This window comes from Acipenser ruthenus, chromosome 2, assembly GCF_902713425.1.
Source record: "Acipenser ruthenus chromosome 2, fAciRut3.2 maternal haplotype, whole genome shotgun sequence".
Lineage (NCBI taxonomy): Eukaryota > Metazoa > Chordata > Actinopteri > Acipenseriformes > Acipenseridae > Acipenser > Acipenser ruthenus.
Window position 1 is genome coordinate 52,059,080 of NC_081190.1, and position 13,279 is coordinate 52,072,358.

Below are 13,279 nucleotides of genomic sequence, written 5' to 3' on the forward strand. Positions count from 1 at the left end.
TTGAAACTTGACACAGGACCAGGGTGGGACAAATCACTTTGTATGCTGGTGGCCATTTGTCCACTAGCTTTCAAAACCTGGTGGCCAAGTGGTGGCCTTAATTTTTTGTTTATCTCTGTCAAACTAGTGGGGAAAATAAAACACAACGTTAAATTAGGCGACTGCAAAAATGAAATGCGAGTTAAAAGTAGGATCGGGGATGAACAAATTATGTAATTTGTCAGCTCTGTTTGAAATAAAATTAAGAGGACCAGAATTAGGCCCAGGCAAGATATGAATGTAAAAACAAAGATTGTTTTGTAATTAACAGCTTTTTTTTAGTTTAATTATAAAACAGAATAAGCTCAATTTGTTTAAAGGGACTTTACCTGATTAAAAATAAAACTTGAAAACTTCAAGCCCTACTTGTGTGTGTGTGTGTGTGTTCTGATTTACTTTTTCCACAAAACTTGGGGCATAACACATTATTTTTAAATAAAATACAGTGCATGGTGGGATACTATCGTATTAATTTCCACAGTTCGTTGCGCTGCTGGGAATTGTAACTGAACTATTCTAATGGTGTGTGGACGCATTAAGCCTGACTAAACATGAAACGGTACTTCAGTGTGGACGCTTTGAGATGTATTAATTAGAGCGGTTTCGAGTACGGTTCTCGAGATCGGTTATGTAGTGTGGACAGGGCACTTTTCTCCCCAATTTGGAATGTCCAATAATGTTTTCCCTTCATCGCAACAATTCCCCACACAGCTCAGGAGAACTGAAGGTTTAATGGGCGTCCTCCGATCCCATGACCAAGCCAGCTTTCTCTTTTACACCCAGGAATTCGAGAGCGGATGTCGGTGAGCTAAAGGCCTGGAGGACAAAGACCAGCCCTGCAGGTGTCCGCTTTTGAGCCTGCTGGGCGCCTGGACAGCAGGGTTCGCTGTAGCATGATGAGAAGATACAGTACCTGCCGATTTTGCCTCCATAACTAACCTATGGAAGCACTGGAGCCAATGCGACGCTCCTTTGAAAACCCCAGCAAAGACTTGGCACAGCCAGGATGCGAACTTGCACTGTATGACTCTCCCTGCACACCACGCTGCTGTGCTTTTACCAGGTGAGCCACTCAGGGACCCCCCTGTTCATATTCCTTTTTTTTTATAAATTTATTTTTATTATTTTCTCCCCAGTTTGGAAATGGCCAATTATTTTTAGGCTCAGCTCACCGCTACCACCCCTGCGCTGACTCCGGAGGGCGAAGACGAACACACGCTGTCCTCCGAAGCGTGTGCTGTCAGCCGACCGCTTTTTTTCACACTGCCGACTCACCATGTAGCCACCCAAGAGCTACAGCGTCGGAGGACAATGCAGCTCTCGGGCAGCTTACAGGCAAGCCCGCAGGCACCCGGCCAGACTACAGGGGTCACTGGTGCGCGGTGAGCCGAGGACATCCTGGCCGACCTATTCCTCATATTCCTCGTATTCCTTTTTGACACTAAACTATCAGTGCGTTTACATGGGCATAAGAATTCTGATATTTTTCGGAAAACTAAGTTTTCCGAAAACTAATTCCGATATCAAAAGTCATGTAAACACAGTTTTCGGAAAATGTATCGGAATATTCCGAAAGTCAGTTTTCGGAAAACAGCACCTAGAAATTTCCGATTAAATTTCCGAAAACTAACAAAATGTACACACTTTTCGGAAAACTTATTCCGATAGCGCACTGCACATGTGCAAACTTTGACCTTCATTCCTGCACGTGGTTTTAGAAAACAGAGAAAATTATCTGTAGTCAGTCTGCATGCATCCATTTGTCAAGTTAGGGATAAAGTAATACATTTGTTAAAGTCTGTATGTATTTGTAAATAGCCCATACTGAAGCAGCACATGATTTCCAGTTTTAAAATGACGTGATCATTTAAAAGAATGTCTGCAAAAGAAATTGGTACAGGATGAGCTGTTGGAAAGGCTGATTGCACATTGTGGGGAATCTGAATAGAGGTATAGGATAGTAATCTTTGAATTTAAGACCTGACACTTCGATAAAGCACTTAAGTTATTAGATTGGTCTCCATTCTGTCGCAGAAATGTCCGGTCTGTTGAAATCGTACTTAGGCTACTACAGTACTTTGCATGCGAAAATATCCCGCGTTTTCCGAAAACTTCAATCCAAGTATACAGTTGAATTCTAATTAGATTTTCTACTGTTAATCATGTGAACACAGAAAAGTGATGTTTTAAGAAAATGATTCAGTTTTCAAACGCTTTGTCATGTAAACTTACTGTATTATTCATTGGTGTCTGTTGACTGCATTCCCTAGAGTTCCTTTCTGTGCACTACAACTACCTTTTTTAAAAAGCAAGTCCAGACATGGCATATATTTAAACTTTGGGAAAAAGGGTGAAGTAGTTGGTATTTGCTATCGGGGAAAGATGGCAAGAAAGGTACAATAGTTGTTATTATAGACAATGTGGTTCCTGGGCAAGATTCACTCAAGCAGATTTATCTTAAATGCTGTTGTTCTAATCAGTGGTTCTTTTCAAGATATTTTACCTAGACATCTTACCTAATTAGGAATACAAATGAGTCATTTACAATGTGTTCCTAGTTGCTATCTAGTCAGAGGAAGGCTGAACTATCACACATTGCACAAATGTAAACAAATGCTGAATACAACATTTAATTATGTTATTTTAACTTAATTCACATTCAAATTTATTTTATTCTAATTTCTATTTTTTTCCCCAGAGGTGGTCTACGGGGCCAGCATCTAGATTTACGGTCTATATTAACAATAAGTAACAGAAGTTACAGTTTAATCAATCAATTCAAATATTTGCATCTGGATATTTGAGAATTATAACAGTGACATGCAAGCCAAGGAAGGTCACAGCTTCCCAGCAAATATGAGGTAATTAAGTTAATTCTTCCAAACTTTTAACTTGGAACCATCACTCAGCTCCAAAAGCATTCACCCAACCTGTACATCAGTGCTTAATTTGAGCCGGATCCTGTTCCGGCACCTCTCAGATTTGACTTTTTTCGTTTCGGCACCTAATTTGCCTGGATCCGGTACCTCTCGCGGCATGATTTATTATTTTTTCCACTGTTTGCACTGTAAACATTCTAATAAAAGCAATCAGAGTTAAAGTTGCCTCTGCCTCCTCGTTATTTCTCCCGACCCCCGTAAAAGCACATCCTATCCTGCCACACCGATTCTAGACCTGCTCTCTTATTTGTACATAGAGGTTATGGGGCGGGCCGGCGAGGTAAGTAACTGATCTTGAAACAGTGGTGGTCAGCTAGTGAGAGGTCTCTACGTAATCACGTCACGTAGCCTAGGCTAGTCGTCGCTACTGAATTTGAAACGTGTTGTGGGAAAGGAAAGCCAAATCAAAAATGAGGGGGAAACTGCTCCTGATGGCGATGCCTTAGCTAGCAGCACTGTTTGCTCTGCTAACCCCGCCAGTTCAGCATCACCACCGGCACGTCCTCCACTAGCTAGTAGGCCACTAGTGAGTCAGACTCGGCAGGAGAGGGGGACGGGGTCGGGGAGGACTAGTGATGGGCAGTTCGATTATTTTTAGTGACTCGATTCATTTGATTCAGTTCAGTTTGGTGAATCGATTCATTTCGTTCATTTGATTCACTGATTCAATGACAAAACCAATCAATGTAGACAGCATTAAGATTGTTTACGTAGGTTTATTTTAACTGGAAAGAACAAGTCGTTCACAAACTGCACATCACAAAAGCTAGGGAGAATCTACATAAACATTAAATTAAATATAGTTTGACAAACAAATAATAATATATATTTAGAATACTGGAGATAACATAACCGTTTGAACCATTGGCATTGTTTAGCCATCAGTAGCAATCTAATTTAATTTAATCTTTAAAAAAATAGTCAATTGCATTTCTTATGTGTTTTTTTCTATACATTTGGAGTCACCCATCGTTTTTTACAACAACAAAAAAGAGAGGCTCGAACGAGTGGTATTTGTGGAACTAATCCGTGGTATTTATTCAGCACATAGCAAAACGCTGTTTGCCCAATTCCTCTTCTATCCAGTAAACCTTTGGGATTAGTCATGTGATCAATCACACGTTGAAGCACACCCATAACCGCAACATGTACATTGTATATAAACAAAGTTTAAACGTGTATATATTTAGTATTTTTTAGTGTTTAACACAGTAAAATAACATTTAGAAAATGTATATTTAATGTGCGTGTAAAATATAATGGACGTTTAAGAACGTCATCCATTAGAATGTGCAATATCCTCCTAAAAGGTTGTTGTATCGTAGCTGATACTACGTTTCACCTTGTGGACTAAGGTGAATCGCCGTCATTATTAAATTATAAAATATTTAACCGTAGTTGTAAATTGTCATGTATAAAATACATTCATTCCTCAAGGTGAAATATTTTATCAGAAGTTATATATTTAAGCCTTGGGTACAATAACGTTACAATACCAGTAGATGTTTGTATTTATTTATTTTGGAAATGAGGTGTATATCTCAATTATTATTATTATTATTATTATTATTATTATTATTGTTATTATTATTATATATTATTTAGTAATTTGGCTGACTTTACTCAAGATGACTTAGAAGTATTAATCATAATTTGTGCAAAATAGTTAACTATAGATATGATTAATTTTGTATGTGTATAAAAAATAACAAATAGGCTACAGTAGTGATTCATTTTATTATTTATTTGTTTGGCAGACTTACACAAGGTTACATACATAGGAAACTAAGAAGAACTGTAAGAAAAATAAAAAATAAAATTGTGGTGCACAAACTTGTAATCTGACTTTCTGACAGCGTGAAGCAGCACCCTAGAAAGTACACACCGTCTGGATCATAGATAAATAGCTGTGGTCTGGAGGATGTAACTGACGCCATTTTGGCTCACGCAGAGTTCTCATCATGCACTAAGTAAGCGGGAATTTGGATCCAACATGGCACATACGGTCTTCAGTTTCATAACACTCAATGAGTTGAGAGACAACCCGGTTTCCTTGTTACAACGAACAAATCAGCCTGACTCGAGAGGTAAGGAATCATTTCATGACTCTTGATAGACTGGTAACTCGACTCCTGTGCGCCACGCAGCTTGTTCATAGGGTGAATCAAAAGAACCGATTCAATGGGGACTCTGATCCGATTCCCATCATTCACCTTAGTGAGTCGTTCAAAAAGAACGATTCGTTCACGAACTACACATCACTAGGGAGGACAGTGCATCCACCGACGAAGTGCCCGGAGCAGGTGCAGTTTGGACGGAGGCTCAGTTCAAGTAAAAGCAAACGTATAACCCCTGGCTTGTCATGCAAAATTCAAAGCTGGGCTGTACATCATGCAAAAAGGTAGGGAGCTTTGGTCTGGAAAAGACTGGAGGGATGACACTAGCAAAAGAGTGGGTGGAATGTACAGTAACGTCCTCTGCCTCCGACGTAAAAAAACAACAAAGAGCCCTCAGAAAAAAGGTTTTTGAACATGCCCGAACCAAGGCCCATTTAGCGGCAGCAAGCATTGTAGCCAAGGCTAAACATGACACCTTAACACAGGTTATAGTTACATTGTCTGGTTACATTGTGTTTGTCACTTTTTTTCTCATGCGTTCCGGTACCTCAGAGCCCCCCGGAACACCCCCCTTTCGCACTCACTATGTGTTCCGGGACCTCCCGATTTACAAATTAAGCACTGCTGTACATTTAGTGTTGGTGTCTTCCAAGTAAGATAATCCTATTGACACCACTGCCAGCTAGGGTTGTTTCTATTTGCATTACTTAAACAGTTACAGTATTTAGATCTACCTCCTCTTAGACCAACTGAGCATACTGCAATGTCTTCCAGGGTTTATTTATGCCATGTACTGTATGGTGAGTTTACAATACAGTATAAGCTCCATTTTACCCAGAGAAAAAGGGAATTTTACTGCTGTCTGTTTTGCTGACCTATTAGCAATTCCAAAGATGTTAAATATAACCAGTATCCTGATTGCTGTATAAGATAATACACAACATATTCTTCTGTTTTGTAGAAAAAATAGTCCAGCAGACACCGTTAAACTGGAGGTTTTCAACATTTCCAACAATAAATACAATAACAGAATATTATTTTATCCCTGCAGGGATCTAAGTAATTAATTGTAGCCCTGTCCAGCTACTCACCTCAAATACCTGAAGCTAGTTAAAACAAGAGTACACGCAGCCAAGAACGTGCTAGACCCGGGGGAAGGTTGAAATTTAGTTGCAGACTTTGCAATGCGCTAGGCCGTGACAGGGCATAACTAGCCAAAACGACTAAAATAACATTAAAACACGCTGTAAATATATATATATACTGCTTTTAGCGAAAATGATCGAGAAAAACAAGCAATAAGGCACAACAGATACTCAGGCTCTCCGTTGTGAGTTCAATACGTATTATTAATTGAACTGTAATTAGACACAAATAGGTTCCGCCGTGCATTAAACTATATTTATGCATGGTTTAAAACCCCCAATCAGCGTGCAGCATCTGAACATTCCATTTTATAAATATAATTACAGAACAAAGGGCTGACAAGAAGTGGTGGATAAATGAGAGAACCAATAGTACACTCCTACTTGCTCTTTCCAAGGAGCACTGAGGATCATTCACTTTCATTACCCATGCTGCTGTCATAGCTCACTGTGGGAATTATTGTCCACAGGCACTAATTATAAAAGGCAAGCTAATATGGCAAGGATAACAAATGTTCAGAAAAAAAGTTTCTGCACTTGCTCAAATTAGGACAAGAAGGGATGTGGTTAGTCTCAGTTGGATTCTAGCTTATTTTTAAAACAGGTTTTCTAGAACGGCAGGCCACACGCTCCAAACCCTTCTCATCCATGGCAAGGATAACAAATGTTCAGAAAAAAAGTTTCTGCACTTGCTCAAATTAGGACAAGAAGGGATGTGGTTAGTCTCAGTTGGATTCTAGCTTATTTTTAAAACAGGTTTTCTAGAACGGCAGGCCACACACTCCAATCCCTTCTCATCCAACACAATGTCAGATGCATTGCTTCCTATTTTAGGCTCGTCTCCATTACTGTTTACAGATGCCCTGGAAAAAAATCACAGTGCTGCCTGCATGCAAGTCAGATAGGCAAATAGATTTCATTAGCTTCTGAAGATTGAGGACATTTTTTTTAATATATTGTGGTGAAGTGGTTCAAAACACATATGTAAGTTTAAGAATGATGAGCTCTCTTTTCTGGGTAAATGGGTTACTAAGTGTAATGTTCTGTTTTTCCACTAGATGCTACTAGCTCCCGTTAATCTGGGTGTGTGTAAAAGTACTTGTTTACCTAATGAGACAGCGATCAATTGTTAATCAGATGTTAAGTAAATCGGGTATTCTTTAATTGCTTGTTAAGTCGATTGACACCTGTATGATGAAAAAGGCTGGTGTGTGAGTCTCATAGTGGGTGTTGAGGAGTATGTGAGTGGAACCGTGTCTGGCATTGCTGAAGCTGGACAACATAATTGAAAACTACCAACGAGTAAGACCGTTGTTCTAAACCGTACACTGTGTATTAACATCTGTCGGGGATTACTGTGTGTGACACAACCTACCACTGTGTACTTATTTTCTTGTCAGGCAAACGGCTTAGCCATCCTGACCGTGTAGGCAGGAACAACAAATACCACTGTTTAGTCAGTGCTCAAACAACAGCTAGGCTTATTTGTTTGTTTATTCATTTATTTTGGCCTTTGTTTCTTTACTCCCATGTGGGAAAAATAAAAGGAACTGCTTGCAACTGTAACAAGAGTCTCCAGCCTGGTTCTTTGCTGCAGGTTGGTCACACTATCACAATATATACTGGCTTAATATTGTTTTTCAAAGTTCTCCAAAGCAAATGGATAAACACAACTTTTTCAGCAGTTCAAGACGTGTAGCAGTTTCCACATGGATTCTTAATAGATGCAAGATGATCTTTTATTAAAATTCTCTCAGTAGGCTGAGTAACATCATTATTGCTTTTCTTACGGTATGGACATTAACGTTTTATTTCTACATATGCCTAAAAACAATGGGCTTTATTTTCTATTTTTAAAAGAAATCCTAGCCATACATTATACTAAAGTGGTGCTCTCTTTCCATCCTAGGTCATACATAAGCATTGTGGTAAACTTTGTCTTCAGGTCATGGTCACATTGTCACGATAAGAGAAGAACCGATCATCCAATGTGAATAAACTGTTGCACAGTTACTGAATTATGTACCAACTTGGTTTACGTACAAACTTCCTCTGTTTTTGCCTTTCTCAGAGTAGGAGTAGAATCAATGATTCTATTTATCTTCAGAGACATCTGTTTAATGGAAATAGGTTGAGCATGCCATATTTTGCAAGACACAATGCAGATTCTTATTTCCTTGGAAAATGTATTTGGGGGTCTAGAGTTGGGGTGCTAGATTCTGTTTAATTTATTAAATGTTTAAACTTTAAAAAATATATAGTTTAAACATTAAAATAAACATTTTGAGATAGTGCTATTACTTGTTTTTAATTAAATGACTTTCTATAAATTACCACATACATGTCTATAAATAGGTCTACTGATTTTCGGTGTTTTACCTCAGCTTTTCTACTTGCCTTAAAAAATGCAATTAATACTTGTTAAGCCATTCGTGTATCTCAATCACAACTGAGAAACTCGTTCATACTCAAATGTATTTAATTTACAGTTTTTTTTTTCTGTGAAACAACTAAATGGGTTTTTAAATCGTAAATCTTACCATATCATTTAAATGCCGAGCAACTCATCTTTATTAATGTGAATACAATTACTCATAACAATTGTAATAATATGTCCAGCAAAATACTAATATTTTTTGCTATAGCTTTAATAAAGATTAGTCACTTAACAACATGTTTGTACGTTCTGTTTGTAAATTAAAAATGAAGGCTTGGTCTATTTAAAGCCCATTAAAAGGTACATAAGGACCTTTTTATTTTATTGTGTTACATGTTCCCATATGTTGCTACAACTGTTTACATAAGGTGTGTGTATATGTTTTATTTATTTCTTTTTACATTTTGACCACTCTTTTAACTTTTAAATTGCATTCCCTGCCTCAAGATGGCTTCCCATGTACCTCTCAGAACTACATATCCCATCATCCTTCTGCTCACATATGTAACTGAGATGGATTTACCAGTGAGCAGGAGTTGAGATGTCTATGCGGGTACATTGGAAGCCATCTTGAGGCACAGAATGCAATTTAAAAGTTTAAAAAAGTGGTCAAAATGTAAAAAACAATACACACACCTTACGTAAACAGTTATAGCAACACATGGGTACATGTAACACAATAAAACAAAAAGGTCCCTATGTGCCCTTTAAGTTGTTTGACAGAATTGTTTTTTTTAAAAATCAAATAAATTACTAAATTAAGCCCTATATATAAATAAATGCATAAAAACAGTGAATCAGTATGAAAAAATAATAGCAGCGGGGATACGAAAATGGTCTGTTTTGATTAGAGGGTGAGTATTAACTACATTATTACAGAAATGTTATGCAGTCTAATTATTCAAACCGTGCTAAAATCCAAAACGCTAATCTCTCCTACTTACTGTATATAAAAGACAATAACTAGTTATGTTCACACCAAACTGGCTTTATCCCAAGTACAGTATCACGTTAATTCAAATAAAGACTTTTACAGGATTCCATTTAAAAAAAAAAAAAAGTAGACTGGAAAGTAAACATTAAATGTAAGCAATCCTCTCTTTTAAAAAAAAAAAGAATGTAGTAAACATCACTCGAGTCTCAATCCCAGAATAGCTGATGCAAACTAAACCGGCATTTCCCATGGTATAGGGTGAAAAAAAATAAACGATCAACACGGCATTCTGTAACCTGGCTAAACAAAAGACAAGAACTTGAATCCGGTATCCTTCACAGTTGAAATTGGTTGCATGTCAGTTGCAATCATCTCAATAATCAACCGTGTTATGTTTTCAGCCCAAGTTTTATTGCATTCATTTATTATTATTATTATTATTATTATTATTATTATTATTATTATTATTATTATTTATTTCTTAGCAGATGCCCCATTTCCTAGCACTACTAGCATACACTTGCATTGTTGTTTGTCTGGGCCCCACCTCCTCTGCGTTAGATCCAGCACCAGTAGTCAAAGCAGACATCGTATGTACAGGATGCTTTATTTTCATGTGCTTTTACATTGTTCTCGTACTGCTGCTGTAACGAAGTTCTGCAGAGTAGCCATTATTTGCAGATACCCTCTTGTTCTTAGTATTTGACCGGAACATTTTTGACAATGTTTAAACGACTAAGCAAAATTTAAAACGTTTGACACTTTACTAGTGTTTAAACTCTAAACGATTAACACCCCTAGTCTAGATGTACTGTAGGGTAGAGTGAAGACTAAACAGCACCCTGGAATTATAGAATCTGATATCAATTTATTTTCATAATGAATTCTATTGCCCACATCTGCTTCTTCTTATATTCCAGAATATTCGCTGATAAACAGTCAAAAGGCTTAGGTGTCTGACAGTATATGAAATTAAAAATTATTATAATCTTTTTTTTTTTTACAGCAATGTAATTTTATCACTGGTACTTTGGGTGATTGTACATTCCCTTAATGCTAAATTACAATTTGTGGGGAAGTGTTCAGTGACTTATAAAATCAAACACATGTTCAATATTGCTTTGCAAATGCTTAGATTTTTCACAGTACCTGAACAATTTAATGAACTTCTGGCTAAATCTCTGAGGAATGCAGTTAACAACCCGGGTTTAGTCCCATCGTCTGTCAAAGACGCTTCATAAACAGAAGTCATTAAACAACAAAGCAATGAGAGAAAGTTATCACTGCATGATATTGCACAATGAGCATACAAATTATTAGCAATAGGAAAGCATGTTAAATACCTGTACTTACTCAAAATTATCTTACCAGTGAAAATAAATGTGGCTCACCTATTTAACACAAAGTTGAGAAGATACCCACTTCTAAGAAATGAGCCTTAAGCAACAAATATATTTCATCAAGGTAACCTTTCAAATACAGCCAACAAACATTGTTGTCTTTAGAGTTGATCCCTAGGAATTTGCAGACCGATATGTTTGTCCTTAAAGATCACCTTCTATGCTCTATTTTCACGATGTGTCAAATATTTTTTTTTCTCTCTCAGGAAACTAGGTTGCAGTTTAAGAAAAAGAAAATACGAACCATGAAGATATTTTTGAATGCTTCACTTTGCTTTTATGTATTAAAAAATAGGTTAAGAAATATTCCAGCAATGTCCGTTCCTGGGTTATAAATGCAAACAAACTGGGTCAACATAAAAAAAATTGGGGTGATAAGTCATATAAGAGCATTAAGCCCCATTCACACTGGCACTCCTGCACGGGTCCAGAACCGGGTCCTGGCTAGCTGGGTCACAATCTCGCGAAGTGTGAAACCACAACCTGGGTCTTAACTGGGTTAACCCGGGTCCCAGCAACCCACTTCAGGATGTGGGCTAACACGCTTTGACCCGGGTTGAGTGAGACAAAATGCTTGACGGCCGTTCGTGAGCCGACGCAAGAAACAGCCACGCCTGCGTGAAGGTTTCACTTCTGCAAAGAACATTTCTGTTTATTCTGGTTAGCCATATTTTTGTTGACTGAGACACAGCATGAGCCAAATTGCAGCAGGGATGTAGAAACATTTGCTCTAATAAACATTTGGGTGCACGGTTCAATCCAGAGAAGCTTGGATGGAAGCGTCAGTAACAAGCTGCTTCCGGGGCATTGATACTAGGATTGTGTACTTGCGTCTGTCACCCAGGTCAACCCTGCTTTATTAAAAGCAGTGTGAAATCGTGTACCCGACCCGCATGACACTGGGTCCTGACCCAGGTAGAGCATGCCAGTGTGAAAGGTGCTTTAGATATTCAAATATGTAATTTGACAACTATGAATGAACCAAAAAGGCCATCGTGATAAGGCTTGCTCGGACAATATCAAGGGATGTTGGTTATGTAAGATACAGAAATCACAGAACTCACAGGACTTTGTGGGAAGAAAAAAAACAGATCAGCAATTTAAAAGAGATTAAGTTGGCTACAGATTAATGTAAAATTGCACACCAATATACCAAAACAGTCCATATTCACACATTAATTACTCTAGTGCAAAGTTTACACCATGTATCAATTTATTGTTAATGGAAAAAAAAACTGCTTAAGGCATCTCTTACAAATGAGACTACAGGTATGTCCACTAAGACGGACACATCACAGTAAACAAATATTTGATTAATGGTAAACAAAACGGTCATCTTCTTGCATACTGTACATTTCAAACCCATAATTTTAGATCTTCTGAATTTATGTTTCAAAATTCCTATACTGTAAATAAAGTTTGTTTTGGGATCTAAAAAAAATATAGTGCAAGGCATAAAAAAGTTATATTTACAGGACAGAAATGGCACAACAGCAGTGAAAAGGTAAACAGTGGTGGATACACCATCACTATAGAAAACTATGAGACATTTCAACAGGAACAAATGGTATTTAATGTGGTGTGGTGCAGACACACCACAACACAGAGCAAAGGATGATTGTACTGTCCAAGTATAAACACAAAGAATGAGATGTGTGATAAAAAGAGCCCTCTTTCACTCTGTGTTTTTAGTTTTATTCCAAGCAGTGAGTTTTACTTGGGCTTCCAACACACACACAAAATACAAGGTAGTTGATAAGAAACTTTCCAAACAAAATAACCTTTAAATTAAAATGTACCTTAGACAGAAGTTGTTTTTCAGTGCCTGGGCTCACAGGAAGGGAATGGATGCTGCTGGCAGGACTCATTTCTGTGCTTTGCTAAAAAAAAAAAAAGAAAAAAGAAAAAGGAATTTGAGAAATTATTATGTTTGTTGAATCAAGTAGGCTATTACAGCTAGAGGTAGCATAAGATGTAAAAGGACACATTAGTGTCAAGGATAAGATGTAATAAAGGATCTCAATGGTAAGCTCTTCAAAGCAGCCCAATTGATCACCCTGCTTTATAAACTTACAGGTGAAAATTGGCTGCAAGAGAAATAAAAATAAAATTACAGTGACCAGTGCAGGGTCCTCATAGTTGTTTAAACATCCGTATTTCATTAACGGTTTATCAGATTATACCCAAATACAATATGGAGGGTAGGATTTTATGCTAAAAGTTTTGAGAACATTGGTTCAAAATGCAAGGCAGTAATATGTTCAACAA

At 37.5% G+C, this 13,279-nt stretch overlaps 1 protein-coding gene across 5 annotated transcripts in view; it reads right to left on the bottom strand.

Moving 5' to 3' along the window:
• LOC117409687 (serine-rich coiled-coil domain-containing protein 1-like) overlaps positions 1-13,279 on the bottom strand; it is a 667,826-nt gene that overhangs the window by 353,622 nt on the left and 300,925 nt on the right. For all 5 annotated transcript variants that reach the window (XM_034905803.2, XM_034905798.2, XM_058996863.1 and 2 more), the window contains exon 7: positions 12,811-12,891. In XM_034905803.2, coding sequence (XP_034761694.2) covers positions 12,811-12,891 — 81 coding nt within the window. The remainder of the gene's footprint in view (positions 1-12,810; positions 12,892-13,279) is intronic.